The 14580-nt window shown below is 38.4% G+C and overlaps 2 protein-coding genes across 2 annotated transcripts in view; one reads left to right on the plus strand and one right to left on the minus strand.

Moving 5' to 3' along the window:
- The first annotated feature begins 120 nt into the window (after nt 1-120).
- On the plus strand, nt 121-1846 carry LOC125235038 (dynein light chain Tctex-type 5-like). Its single transcript, XM_048141501.1, has 3 exons — nt 121-246; nt 629-822; nt 1456-1846. Exons 1-3 carry the CDS (start codon nt 175-177, stop codon nt 1619-1621), a joined length of 432 nt encoding a protein of 143 aa, XP_047997458.1. The 5' UTR covers nt 121-174; the 3' UTR covers nt 1622-1846.
- An 834-nt stretch (nt 1847-2680) lies between these two features.
- Nucleotides 2681-14580, minus strand: part of LOC125234517 (synaptic vesicle membrane protein VAT-1 homolog-like) — a 40353-nt gene continuing 28453 nt past the window's right edge. Inside the window, 5 exon segments of the mRNA XM_048140784.1 lie at nt 2681-4835; nt 6945-7197; nt 7849-8043; nt 11091-11146; nt 11447-11550. Coding sequence (XP_047996741.1) covers nt 4804-4835; nt 6945-7197; nt 7849-8043; nt 11091-11146; nt 11447-11550 — 640 coding nt within the window. The 3' untranslated portion in view covers nt 2681-4803.

A 14580-nucleotide genomic window follows, 5' to 3' on the forward strand; every position in this document is an offset into this window, starting at 1 on the left:
TGACGCCTATCCGGTTCGAAGGACCAAATTAGTAAATTTGCCTTTTTCAATAACTTTTTATGTTTACTCATTGACACGAATCAAGATTTTGTATAATCTAGTCGGCCGTTAGTAGCAACTACAAACAAGCATTATATCTATGTGATTATTTTCGATTGTAGATGGCAAACCACAATGCCGTCGGGTGATTTTAGAAGATTCTCATTTCGTATCCCTAGTGGTCCAAAAAAGAGCCTGACTAAGCCTGTTAGTATACTAATAAATGTACTCTCTATAATTGTTTTTAAATACCTTTAAGTACTTCTTCCATTTTCAAGACCAATAAGGACTTTCTACTGGAAATTCAGATGGAAAAGGCCTTACACCACCTTAAGCGTAAGGCGTTTAGGCAAGGAAAGTCACGTATTATGTGCCTATCCTCAACAATGGACGATGAAACGTACCTAATACCAACTAATACCTACTTAGTACCTACCTATCTATCTACATTTACATAATACCAGTACCTGCAATCGTAACATTCCCTGTGTAAATTCCCCGTTACTATGTACTTCAAATGTATTTTATACCTAGTTATTGATCAAACTTCGCAATGTCCGATAATCAGCCGCCGCCCGCACCCAAACAGGTTCGCGTGTATCAGCCCACGTATCAGCTGAACCCGAGAAAGCGGTTCAACGTCGAGAAGGTCCAGAAAATTCTCGCGCAACTGCTAGACCCGGAGCTTGAGGAGGTCGAGTATAGTGAGAAGGTAGTTCCGGAGCTGTGTGTGACACTGGCTGAAAGTATTCGGAATGCCGTGAAAGAAGAAAACTATGACAGGTGCATTTTTTTTAATGATTTCTCTATCAGGCCATTGCGAGCTGCTCGATAGTCCCGCCAGGCGGGACTCTCAGTCAGTAATCGCTGTTTTTCATACTAAAGATTTTGCGTTTTATCGGCTACGCTCGTATTGCGCAGCAGGCGCTGGCACTGTTAGTTCTAAAATCAATGTTTTCCCGTGATTTAAAGAAACTGTATTCAATGATAAAAATTATATTTTCCCCTCACTAGCTCGGAAACACGTGTTTTGTCCTTTAATACCAGCGGGTAAAAACGCATTTTATCCACTAGTGGTTAAAGTAATTTGACTTTGAATAAAGTCAAATTAACTGTTTTAAAATTGATAAAAGTAGGTGAATCTAGTAATATAGATGATTTACAAGTTCAAGATTCTATTCTCGAACCACTCGCTTCGCTCGTGGTTCAACTATAGAATCCTTTCACTTGCTCGTATTTCAATTCCACACTCGGCGTTAAAATACAACTTTGCCCCCTTGTATAACAAATAACTATTAAGTAGTTTAAATCATAAATATCTATGATAAATATAATTTCTAAATCTTAATAGCATCGACAGCATCGTACGCAGACGCTTCTTCTTGATACCAAAATTAATTGAACATCTTCCTGCAGGTACCGAATAATAGTGAACGTAACGATCTCCCAGCGACGGCAGCAGAGCCTCGTGGCGTCCCACTCATTCTTGTGGGACTCCGACCGGGACAACTTCGCGGCACGAGAGTTCCATAACCCGCACATTCACGCCTTCGCGGTCGTCTATGCGGTATACTTTGACTAAACTTATACTGAGATACAGCACTAATAAATAAATTATTTTGTAACGGTGCAATAATATTATATCACTAGAGGGTGCGAGCGAACTTCAACTCTATTCAGTAATAGCAAAGACATATGTAACTCCGTATAGACAGATAAAGTCTAAGAAAAAAACGTACCTCAGAACCATAGAGAAAAAGGTACGGTGGGCTAGATGGAAATACACCTTTGGGGGACTCTCGGCTAGATGGGCTAATAATTATATTTGACATTTTAACACATAATTGTGTCGCTTAACTTCAAACCTGGGTAAATCCATTCTGCTTTAAGGTTGAATATATAAAAAAATATAATGTGATCTGAAAGATAATCAACCTTACCTATAGCAGAATGGATTTACCCAGTTTTGAAGTTAAGCGACACAATTATCGAGCTAATAATATGGGCCAAATTGTCAAAACTGTGGTCCAAAGTTTAAACCTGTGTCGAGAGATGGCAGTCTATGCACTGTGACTACTCATTTTTCTTTGGCTACTGAGTTACTACTCTCTAGAAACTCAATGCTGTTTGGTAATAGACATTTTTTTATATGTTGAATGTCTTTCTAGTTCAAAAAGAGAGGGTATAGTACCTACTACCTATTGTAATGATGATTTTGTTACTTGTATAGAAAGTAAGTAGGTAACATAAATAAAATAATGAAAGTGTTTCGTCTCTGTCTTCAAAATTATTTAAAAATTGTACTTTAAATGTCTGCACCTTAATTTAGTACAATCAACAGCACTATTCGTTTAGATATAGACCGTATAACGTTGGAATTAACATATACAAACTAAACTCTGTCAAACAAGTCTGTCAGTAAATAAGAACAAAGAAAACTATAGGTATCCTTTTCTCTAGCACCCTAAAGAAAAGGATGCATATAGTTTTCTTTGTTCTTATTTACTGACAGTCTTGTTTGACAGAGTATATCTGTGATGTTGATTTCTGTACCAATTTAGATGCGTGTATAAGTAGTAGTAAGTAGGTATATATCATCTTAACAAAATGGTAGGAGGGTTGAAAAAATGAAAGACTCCAGTAAGCATTTTTACAGATCATACATATTTATTTATCCATTTCATAGTATAGATATCACACTGGCCCGCCCTTATAAAAATAAATGTGTAATACAATAACGACCCAGCCTCTGATGGAGCCGGCGCGGCGGCGCGACCGCTCGCAATAAATATTGGCATCGAACCTAACCTACAACAACTTTGGACACTCTGCGCCGCCGCCACGCCCGCAACACTCCCTAGTGATCGGTTCGGTTTGCTATTCTTACAGAGGAAATCCAAGGATAAATCTAAACCATTATACAGGTCGATATACACAAGATTTAATAATAATGATATATGTTTACATTATAAGAAAATCGCAGGTATTTGACACACAAAGCGACGAATAGGTTAGAAATAGATATTGGTCCGAGACACTGAAGCGAGTATCCGCGTACTATACGAGACAAAACTAGCACCAAGCCACCGTACGATAACTAAAGCATCTTTCGTGACTATAGTCCAAATACAAAAGCTAATGAGTCAGTCTGGATCCGGCGCCTCGCGCTCACAACCGGCAGGCAGGTTCTGTGGGGCTCCGTTGGCTAACTAGTCCACTGCAACTACGCCGCGCCGACGCGCTCTCGCTAAATCTTCCAAAAGGGTAAAATGTTTATAAAAATCCTAAACGAGTCTCTCGCAGCCAGAGCGGCCGGCGCGTCTTGAGCACTGCGCGCCCGGCCTTCCCGACTACCCATGCATGATATGTTAGTACAGATACACGTGTAGTACTGGGTACATATACTTAGAACCATACTGTACATTATGGCGGTAAAACATTACTTACAACCTTACGAAATTAGGGTAGGTACATAAATTAATACTAGGTTATATCAAAAAGAAATGCAGTGAATATCTGTATCAAAATATTATCCTAATTTTATATCGTGTGAATGCGTTTCGTGATTAGATATGTGATATTTGTGTGTAAAGATACATAAAAAGCTTCTTAGAGAGATATTAGTCATAGTACGTGTATAAAAATATGACTTATTCGTTTTAAACGACGGCTTTGATCCCGTCTGAGTTACCAAAGACCCTGCAGACGGCCACAAAAATACAATTTAGATAGGTATTACAAATATTATAAGCTCTCCCCGGGAGGCGGGAGCTCGGCCGCGCCGGGCCGGGTCGGACCGGACCGGGGCCGAGTCGGACCGGACCGGGGCCGAGTCGGACCGGACCGGGGCCGAGTCGGATCGGACCGGGGCCGAGTCGGACCGGACCGGACCCCGCGCCTCACGGGAATGCAATACTAAATAAATTCTGTCAATTCTTTTCTTATCTAGAAAATGATTTACAAAATTTCAAGTATAAAAATATAAAATAAATGCATTCAGAGCTCAAATAAAAATGTCATGTTTAGGCAGCTCAAAAACACCGCAAAATATCTAGCATACTACGAAAATATCACACGTAACGTTTTCATTGGTTCGTTCGATAGAGTGAGACGACGGCGCGGAGCCCGGGCGGGAGGGTCTCGTGGGCCACATTTTAAACATTTACTAATAAAATATTAAAGCTTAACATACATAAAGATTAAGCATCTCTGCACCTTACATATAGGTATAATAGCCATTCAAAATAACTGCAGATTAAAATATCTCATCTTAAAAATAAAGTCTTAAATGTTAAACTATAAAAAAAATCGTAGAAAAATTGAAACGATCCTAACTTAGGCCAAATTAATCTGAGAGTAAGGATTTAAAAATATAATTATTTTAATTTTCGCTGTCGCATACGAAGTATCTATACCGATCGCGTTACCGTACAATAATTTACTCATGAACTAAAAATAAAAGGTAAGAATGTAATGATAGACGGATTAACACTAAGTAAGAGAGAGTACGACATGGGTCGATCCCCGGCGGGTCGCAGGGCGCGTTATTATAGCTCCCTCCTGAGACATCGACCGATCTCGCATGCAAGCTTATTCATATAGACGAAACATAATAAACATCAGGCAACATAGTATAGACGGACGGCGCGCGCTCGCGGCGGCGCGCGGCGCGCGGCGCGGGGGCGCGGCGTCAAACGAACAGCTTCAACTATAAAATAATCAATTGGCGGTGGTTTATCTGGTCCTGTCCTCGGGGGAGGAAATTCAGCTCGACTCCTTCTCCTTGTCCTTGGACTCTGTAAACAAAGTCAAAACAACAATCGATAAGTCTAACGAAGTACTTATAGGTATTATAGATAGAAAGTCTGGCGTTCAAAACAAGTGGCTACGCATTGCAAAAAAATAATGGATAAATTTCTTGTGTTTTATCATATGAATATCGCCCAAAAGCTAGAAAAAAATGACTCTAGTACAGGTGGAAAAGAAAACATTCTGTGAATTGACAGGATTGAATTAATTATATCCTTGCATTAAAATAGGTACCTACTTATTTAATAAGGTAAACAACTCAAGCTAAAAATAAATAAATGCACATATCCTTCAATATGTTTTATATTACTCAGCCCGTGATAACTAAAGTATGTTTATAACCAAACGATTTCATTACTGAGCTTTATCACGAAATAAACTATTTTTAATGGGTTCTTCACTTAATACGCAATGTTTCTGATGATATGGTTGCATGTTGTTATTAACGTATTATCTCTACTCAACCAAGTCCATGCTTCGTTACTTTGTTTTCAATCACCTTATAAGTTGCATTCTTTATGGATTTCAATGCCCACAATCCATCGATTCATGCCATTCAATAAGTACTCTGATATCTTTTCTATAGAGGGTTGTGGGCAGTGAATGTATTGATAGGTAATAATCTTGCATAAATACGCATAAAATACCATAGGTACTTATAATTAGGTATAATCTGAATGTTGTATAAGTACTTACGTTTCACTTCGGAAATAGACGGAGATATACCTAGACATTAGGTATTTTATTTTGCCATCGATTTCAGAAATAAAAACTGTCTTAAGTTCTAATATATGGAGGTCCTCGACCCGGCTTCTCAAGACCTGTCTGGCTAAACCTACGTCACGACACACACTAAGATGATAATAGAAAATAAGGGACATATCTAAAGTCTAGACTTGCATTCCATAAGTGCCAAAAACTAAAAGATAATTAACGATCTTCAAGATGAAATCGAAGGATGTAGCTTAAGCCTGTCAAGCGATTTCCGTCACAGGAAAAAACCGCAAATTCAAAAATGTAGGGGCGAATGTTTATTAGTCATCAGAAAATTTGAATTTCGCGCCTTTTTCTAGTGACAAACTTGTTTGACCGTCACTTGTTATATATGTATGATTTCGTTTTAAGCTTAATTGCAGAACTTCATTGTCTGAGTAAAAGGGGAAAGTAGGTAGTAACTTTTATAAGAGCAGCGTAAATTAACTTAACATTATGTTGCATGCTAGTAATTATATATGTTATCTCGGCGATGGGAGTCTGATTGTTTTTCCAATCATTTTGTTATTGACACAGCCTGCTAGCTTCTCCTACGACCTAATAGTGTTGGAAGTCGTTCCCAACGTGAATATTTTGCTGACTCATAATCAGTTCTCAAAGGTGTTTTTGTCTCGGCCTATAATCGTTAACTGAAAGCTCCAAGTAAATCATTTAATCAGTTATGCTTATGCTTTACGAGCTCACCAGGAACACCGATTATGAGCAAAGTGTTTATTAACAAATTCCTTTATGTCATTTGACCTGATGCTTAGTCAAGCGGCACATTTGAAGATGTTTTATGTGTAGGCAACTACTAGATTTATATGATAAGCTTAGAAAAATATGCAAGCAAATTATTTACTTCGGTCACCGCTTTAGAAATTAAATAACGAGAACTGGCATATGGCTGATCTGTGATTACCTGATTGATAAAAGAAAGATAAAAATTTAAAAGCTTATGCCGTAAAAAAGTATCGTGATGACATCTGATATAGGTACAGTAGAGTTCATAAATATGTGTAACTTTTTTCACCTAATTGCAACGAGCTAAGGTGAAGAAATGTACACATATTTATGAACTCGACTATAATAGTAAGATAATAAAAAAAATATGTAAGTACTACTTAGTACGAACGACGGAAAAGTTAAGGTTACATTTTTGCACTGCAAAAAATGCACACATAATCTTCGTCGACCGTACTGTGTCGAGACGCAAGTTTAGCCAGTGCGTGCGTAGATATCATAAAATACTTAAAATAAAAGCGTAACAAAAAAACGCATAGAATACTAGTTACGATGCGAAGCCTCTACGCATACGCATGCGGTCTAGGATCGGGGCCTACCTTCGTCGCTGGTGCCGTTACCGTTAGTGAGCGGCTCCTCTTTCTCACCGTTCTTGTCGCCGTTCTCGGCGGGCTTCTCCTCCTTTTCTTTATCCTTTTTCTCCTCGGAGGCCTCCTTGGCGGGCTTCTTGTCTTTGCCGGATTTCTTCTCCTTGGCGGGCGTGGCGGGCTTGGGTTTCGGCTCCAGAGACGGGTCGAGGACGAGCTTGCCGATGTTCTTGCGGTCGTGCATCTTTTGCATGGCTTCGCCGACTGTGCAAAGTTTGAATGTAAGTTAAAGTCGCCGTCAATAGAATTTGTGAACAATGTAAACAAACCTTGTAGTCAAAATGTCTTTAATTTTCATTCTAGCTCATCAGATACTGGCTAAATCCATGTGTTATTTAATCAATTGATATCAAATTGTGATCTTCAACCTTTGAAATAATAAAATTGTGCTAAAATATTGTTATTTTGTATAATGGTTTGTTTACATTGTTGGCAATTTCTATTGACAGCGATTTTATAGCTATGTTTAAAAGAAATGTTGATATTACGTGTTAGGATGTATTTATTTTGTAAGAGCAAATTTATTTTGTTTCATATCACTTCGAAAACAATTTTAACTAAGAAAAAAATTCAAGATCTTAAGATATTGAATAAAACTAACAAACGACATCGGTGAACTACAGCTTAAAAGGTGAAGGCGATAGTATTGGACTAGACTAGACACCTGTAGCGCCTTGGTGTAAGCAAGTAGCAACAGCAGCAGTACTCAGGACAGTCGTATATCACTGATCCAGGTCGACTCGTCAACTTACATCTTCAGCGCTCAGGTGGAGTTAACTAGAGGCTGGACCTTGCTGTCAAGCCACATTTGGTTTCGCCCGGGTTACAATATTCATGCATCACTGATGTCACTTACATCCTCCAGCGCCCAGGTGGAGTCAACCAGCGGCTTGACCTTCCCGTCGAGCCACAGCTGGAACACCGCGTCGACGGCGCGGCGCACGTACTCGGCGCGCCCGTGCTGGAACAGCAGGTGCCGCAGGTTCAGCCCCGCCAGGCTCTTGTTCTCGTCGAACAGCTTGATCGGGGACACCTTGTCCACTTGCCACCACTGTAGAACAAATAGGTATTTAACGTTAGTGTATTTAAAAATAAAGTTTAATAAACCAAAATAATGTCAACGCTGCGAAATTAAGGTCGGTCCAGACGAGAATTTTTCGCCCAATCTGATTAAATTGTTAGTTATGGTGCGGGCCGTAGATGCAAATTGACTCGTCGATTATGTTTGGTTCGATTGATCGATCCAATCAGGTGCGGGCGAAAACTAGGCAATTTTTGATGCGTTTAGTTAGTTTTTTGATGCGTTTAGTTAGTTTTTAATTTCGTGCTAGACTGGTAAGTCTAGTGCTCTAGCGCTAGACTGGCATGGTATCTAAAATTAGTGATTAAATTGTGAGCGTGTAGAATCTAGATGATGCTGACGCCAATTTTTTTAACGGTTGGATCATATTTCTATGGGTCAAATTGTCTATTTGTTCCATTACGTTTGGACAGGCCCTTAACCTAAGCTATCCTAAAGGTGCGAGGTGCGACCTAAATAATAAATATATTACTAGTTTACTCGAAGGGACCCATTATAGAAAATGAGGGTGAGGGGTTGAGCGACAAATACACTTGTGACATTTGTTGACTAACCGGTTTTGCATTGATTTTCGATCACCCCAAGTAGCAAAAGAACATTAAACTTATCGTTCGGAATAATACACTTTCCATAATAATGTTATCCATGAGTAGAATACGAATTCTTGTGTAGAATTCTATCTCCCGGACTATCGCGAAAAGCTCTTAACAGTTTGCACTGTCAAAAAACCAGTAGTTTATGGACAATTATATTCCACATGGAGAGTAAAGTGTACCACGCAACCGCGCATTTGATAACATCAATGGAGGCTAAGCCATGAACGTGGAATTTTAATGGGCGAGTAGGTAGGTATCCGATTTTATTTTAGTCTGACGCTCGCGCTGACGACTGATAATAACAGGGCTCGGGCTTCAATGCTAGCACAAGTAGATTACTATCTATAACGTGCGGTAATATACCACTAACACTAACGTAATGTACACGAATAAACCATACACCATAAGTACCTAAAATATAAAAAAAATGATTGCATGAACTTTGTGTGCTTCGTATCACATTCTTTTACAGAACTCTAATTACCTACTTATTCTTCAACGATATGTCAAGATATCTTCTAGGGTTTGGCAAAACTTTGTTAATCAAAACCATTCATTTATTTCAGTAATTATTATACTTACGTACAATATCTAAAATATAAAATAAATAAAAAAATATTATTTCCAAGCAAATACAGTCAAGTATACAATTAAACTGACCTCCACACTAGGCAGATGCCTGTCCCGTGGAGGAGATGGTTCAGGCTTAGGTATCAATTAAAATAATAATTGTGAGTCTTATAAAATAAACCAGATGGCGTGTGCTATTGCTATTACACGTGTAACAATTATAATATAATGTGATAAATGTGTAATTACTTCGATCTAAGTATAATTTATTATCTTAGAATCTGATGTAAGTTGGATGTAAGCTCTTCAGTATCCACGTAAATATGTCAAGCAGTATAGGTAAGTTTGGCGTAACCGCAAAAGCCACTCATATGGCAGTATTGCGGTTAATTACTCTAAATTAAAGTGACAATAGAAAACACTTGAGATCAAGTAGATACCTACAAGGAAGTATTCAATAAAGTTGTAAAATTGATTTTCAAACAGTCTTATTCAATTTGCGTCAACATGAGTTAACTATAGAACGTGAGAATGTACCTGCCAAACTCAACATAGATTCAATGATGTCTTTAATAAGTTCCTTACGTTACGGCTAATACATTACTGCGGAAGCTCGAACTTCGGATCTTTGCGGATAATTAACTTTATTCGGAATTACGAGTAACTTCAGAATATCCGAAGTTCGGATAATGTCTCCGAGTTCCGGGATAAGATTAAGTTACATAAAGAGAGTGGAAGAAGTAATGAATAAGTAAATTAGCACACGAAAAGTGCGTAATGACTTACTTGTCTTCTCTAGGTATGTTTACGAATTAAAAAAGGTTACATTCTAATATAATATGTACAACCCACTAAAAATGCGATAATAAGATTTAATACATACTTCTACGACGATTCTGCACTATGTCCTTATTTGAGATTTGAAAAAATACCCGTCTATAGATCGGCACCTACTTCTTTCATACTGCGGAAATACCATTAACTTTGTGTTGTGTCATTCCTCCCGAAATACAAGATTACAAAAATATCACATTCCTCAAATACGAGATCCCAAAGATAGCAGAAATATTTTATTGAACATGTTTTATACCTTCCTAATGTGAGTAGGGTGACTCGCGTTTGATGTTTTATTTGAGGGAATATAATGAAGATGTGATGGAGTGCTTTGGTTGACAGAATGCTTATCGTTAATGGACCGATATTAAAACATTGATATCTTGATGTTCGCGGATGAATGTCAATAAATCTTATTTAGTATCAACTCCTCATTATATCGTTATAAAACACGAGCCACATAATTTAATCTATAGATATAATACGGTTCATAGGTATACCTACAGGCCGCTAGTCAGCTGATTGAGAAGATGTAAATAGAGTAATAAACTGTCTACTTTCCAATTAAGGTACGCCGGTGCTCCCACAAACTTAGCAGGAAAGCCATATGACAAGAAACGTACTGAAGCCCTCCAGATTAACCTGGATTAGTAAGGACAAGCAACTAACTTGCCCGAGATTTGAAAGTACCTTACTTACTACTTACTGCTAGCCTTTCTCCGCAGACGTTTTGTCTGATTGCCTTTGGCAACGTATGTACCTAGACCGCGAATAGCTAAAACTGTGCCATCAGATTACTGATGTGGTTTTTGGGCTGCATCTTTAACTTTAGACTCGGGTAATTTGGATAAATTCTAATGTCGCGTTTAGTTGGTCAAGAAAATAAGATTATAAACAGATGTGATGTATATTTGCTATGAGGGTATAATGAAATTATGCAAGTTTTAAATAAACTACTCATTTGTAAGTTCTGTGTATTTAGTTCGTGTTTGTGGTGAATATCAGATAGCTACTCACAGCACGCGCAGCACTGAAGAAACTCTTCGTCTCGCCGGTCACGATGTTGGACGATCCTGAGATAAAATTAAGTACATCATTTAAATTAAAGCAATTCAAAATGAGGTGGTCAGTAATGTAAGTGGATATTATATACTCTTGGAAATACAAGAATGTGTACGGATAATTAATCAAATTATGTACTTGTTGTTAGCGAGAACCGCAAAGTACACGAAACTAAGCGTTCTATTCTCAACTCAACAAGAACTTACACTTTATAAAAGTGTTTACTATGACTCGTCGCACTAACGCGGAATAGTGTAATGAAATTATATTCAATGTACATCCTAAATCCTGACATAATCATGTATTCTTACCATAGAGGATGTATCGGCCCATGGGCTTGAGCAGTGAGTATCCGCGGTTGCACTCTTCTCCGCACAGGCAGTCCAGAACGATGTCCACGCCATCTGGGGTGATCCTGATACAATACGAGATAACACTGTTAAGTAGGTATACGATTTCTTTATTGCCATTATTACTAGGCAAAGGTACATTTATGTTAACTTGGTGCCTGTTCCTTGGTTACATCTCTCTAAGCAAAAGCGAAAGATCATTTCATTCGCAACTGAATGCACCAGAGTCGCTTCAAAAGCCCGATTTATATGCACTTTTTGATATCTAGCCTAAGCCTACATTTCAACGTCCCGACTTAGTGAAAGCAGCCATTACCAATATTAATGTTCTGGCTCAAATAACTACGGCAATATCCATTTACCTGAGCAACGGAGCCTGTAGATATCGGTATATTTACATCCATTGAACTTGTGCGGTGCGGTGTGTTTACGCTTTAAAGAGCTTACCAGATGTAAAAATATCTTTTTCTATTTACAAGAATTAAATGCCGCGGTTGTTAAGAAGCAGCTGCCCTAAGGAGCGGGTTATAAACGGAACAATTAACGTGTAGTGAGTCCAATATGATTGGGCCCTGACTTCACCGCGGGCGCGTCCTTTTTTCTATCCGATTGTGTGGGGAGGGGCTCAAGATAAATTGGTGGTATTCGACACACGAGCCGGGCTGTGCTAGAAATATGTAACTGTAATAAACACCAATTAACAAAGCCTGAGATCGAGAACAATTCGGCTTATTAGCTCGGATGCGGTAACCGAGTCACACACAAACGACATGAGTCTAACTTTAAATGATTTAGCCACGTTTAGGTATCCTAAAATAATACGGTCTTAACTACATAAAACTGTAAGATATTGCAGTTAATTTGCAACCGATGGAAGGTACTAAATCACCGACGATTTTGCTTTATTTGATGATGCTTTGACAGATTTATAGTTTATTTATTATGAACTGAATAACGACGACAATTTTAACGGATATCAACGCTCAAAATTCGTTATAATGTGAACACGGTCTTACTTAAACATTTGAGGTCTTACCTAAACGAGTGAAATATACTCCCTCAAAATCACGGATGTCTTGATCACCCGCACACATTTTTATTATTATATATCAAGGACGATTATAAAGGACCAGCAGAGTCCATACTAAATACCGTACCCCGTTGGCAGCCGTAAATCTATGTCACTAGATGTCACTAAGAGTGTCATTTGAATAAAAATGTCGTTTTTTTTAAAAATACGTACGCGGTAGTTCAACGGCATTACAAGTGATACAGTGAAAAGTATATAGATGACGCTAGGGGCCCGTGTCATGTTTCAGTCCCTGTTTACAACGCAAACCATCGTTCTTATTTTGAATTATGACAATCATGCAAAAGAGTACCATACTGTCAAATTTTCTATCTCTTTCATTTTGAGCGTGACGTCAATGATTAGTAATATTACTTTCAATATATTTAAAATTTAGATTTTAATGAGGCCATTTCGAACGGTGTTTATGATAGATATCATGTTGACAATCAATCTCCTGACCGTCTCGCTCATACCAATCCTATCCTATATTTGAACGAGTGCGACCGAAACAGTTGAGTATTATTGAAGATTTTTGAATGTCTAAAATCTTATTGGTACTTAGTTGTCGAAAACCCGCTTTTTCCATAAAGTGTTGGCGCGACGTCAAGTGGGTGATAGGCGTACGAGCAAGTACGCGTTGGATGGTCGACTACTATGCGCAGCGGTTTTTACGCGTACTTACGGTGACACACAATCGAAAAAGGTCGTCGAGCCATATGCTCGTATCGTACGTTTATCACCCACTTCAGACTGCGTTTCGATCGGCGTTTAGCGTCAATGATTATCAGCTCGGCTTCATGGCTTTACAAACCTTAGCTCGGACCATCGAATATGAAACTTATAAACTTCTTTATACACAAGGGTATAAAGAAGTTTATAACCAGGTGCTCCATGACACCATTGCACCAATCTGTCGCCAGCACCGCTACACTTCAACGGCCAAGTCACACACATCCATACTAATATTATAAATGGGAAAGTGTGTGTGTCTGTTTGTTTGTCCATCTTTCACGGCAAAACGGAGCGACGTATTGATGTGATTTTTTAAGTGGAGATAGTTGACTGGATGGAAAGTGACATAGGCTACTTTTTGTCTCTTTTTATATCCCCCCACTTCCTTAGAATGGAGGATGGAAGTTTGTGGAGAGATTTTCGAATTTAACGCGAGCGAAGCCGCGGGCAAAGGCTAGTTAACTATAATTATAAAGAAATCGCAATAAGGAACTTTATGTAGATTTCATTACTTTTTAGAGATAAACAAGCAGCTCCATCGAGACGGCTATTTTTTACAGAATGTTTTTGGTGGGATATACATAGGCATAGGTATATAACACTAACAAGGTATCTATTGTCTTAGTCCGTTTTCACATTATCATTATCCGATCCGATATCGGATGTCGGAAGGATTTAAATGGAAAAAATCCAAGATAGCGCCTGTAATGTATGGGGTATCAGTCCTACATCCGATATCGGATCGGATAATGTGAAAACGCATTTAGTCTCATTAATTATTACTTATATCAGAGTTCCACTAATTATTTCCTTTTATTCATCTATTATCTCAGTTTAGGTTTATACGAGTACCAAACGAGTATAGTATACGAGTAGAAAATATATTACCAAAACAATACAAACTATCATTAATTTATTATAAAAACGTAATCCAAAGTGCCACACCTGGCGGCCTAACTATCGGCGTTGTGTCCAAGACGAAGCCTGACCGACGAAGCTAGCAAGTCTCTCTACATGTTAGCTGAAATACTGTCGAACCATTCACTGTGATTACTCAGATTATTATAAGCAAAATGATCTTCGAATGAACTTTCTGGACAATTGAGATGCATGGGCGCAGTCGAAACCAGCTCGCCCCTTCAGCCGTGTCCCGTTGAAAATCGGAAAGATTCTTTTCCTTTAGCACATTAAATTTAATGTTTACAAATTGGATTCGCCTTCTGTCACCTAAACTGGTAATTTTATGTATGAGGTCATTGGTCATACAATTATTAATTTATACAGTTATTAA

Source organism: Leguminivora glycinivorella, chromosome 16, assembly GCF_023078275.1.
Source record: "Leguminivora glycinivorella isolate SPB_JAAS2020 chromosome 16, LegGlyc_1.1, whole genome shotgun sequence".
NCBI lineage: Eukaryota > Metazoa > Arthropoda > Insecta > Lepidoptera > Tortricidae > Leguminivora > Leguminivora glycinivorella.

What these genes read in the sequence shown, in the direction of transcription:
- LOC125235038 (XM_048141501.1), top strand. Translation starts at nt 175, where the DNA reads ATGCCGTCGGGTGATTTTAGAAGATTCTCATTTCGTATCCCTAGTGGT. An exon ending in AAAAGAGCCTGACTAAGCCT is followed by an intron (nt 247 to 628) that starts GTTAGTATACTA and finishes GCACCCAAACAG; the next exon opens with GTTCGCGTGTATCAGCCCAC. An exon ending in AAAGAAGAAAACTATGACAG is followed by an intron (nt 823 to 1,455) that starts GTGCATTTTTTT and finishes ATCTTCCTGCAG; the next exon opens with GTACCGAATAATAGTGAACG.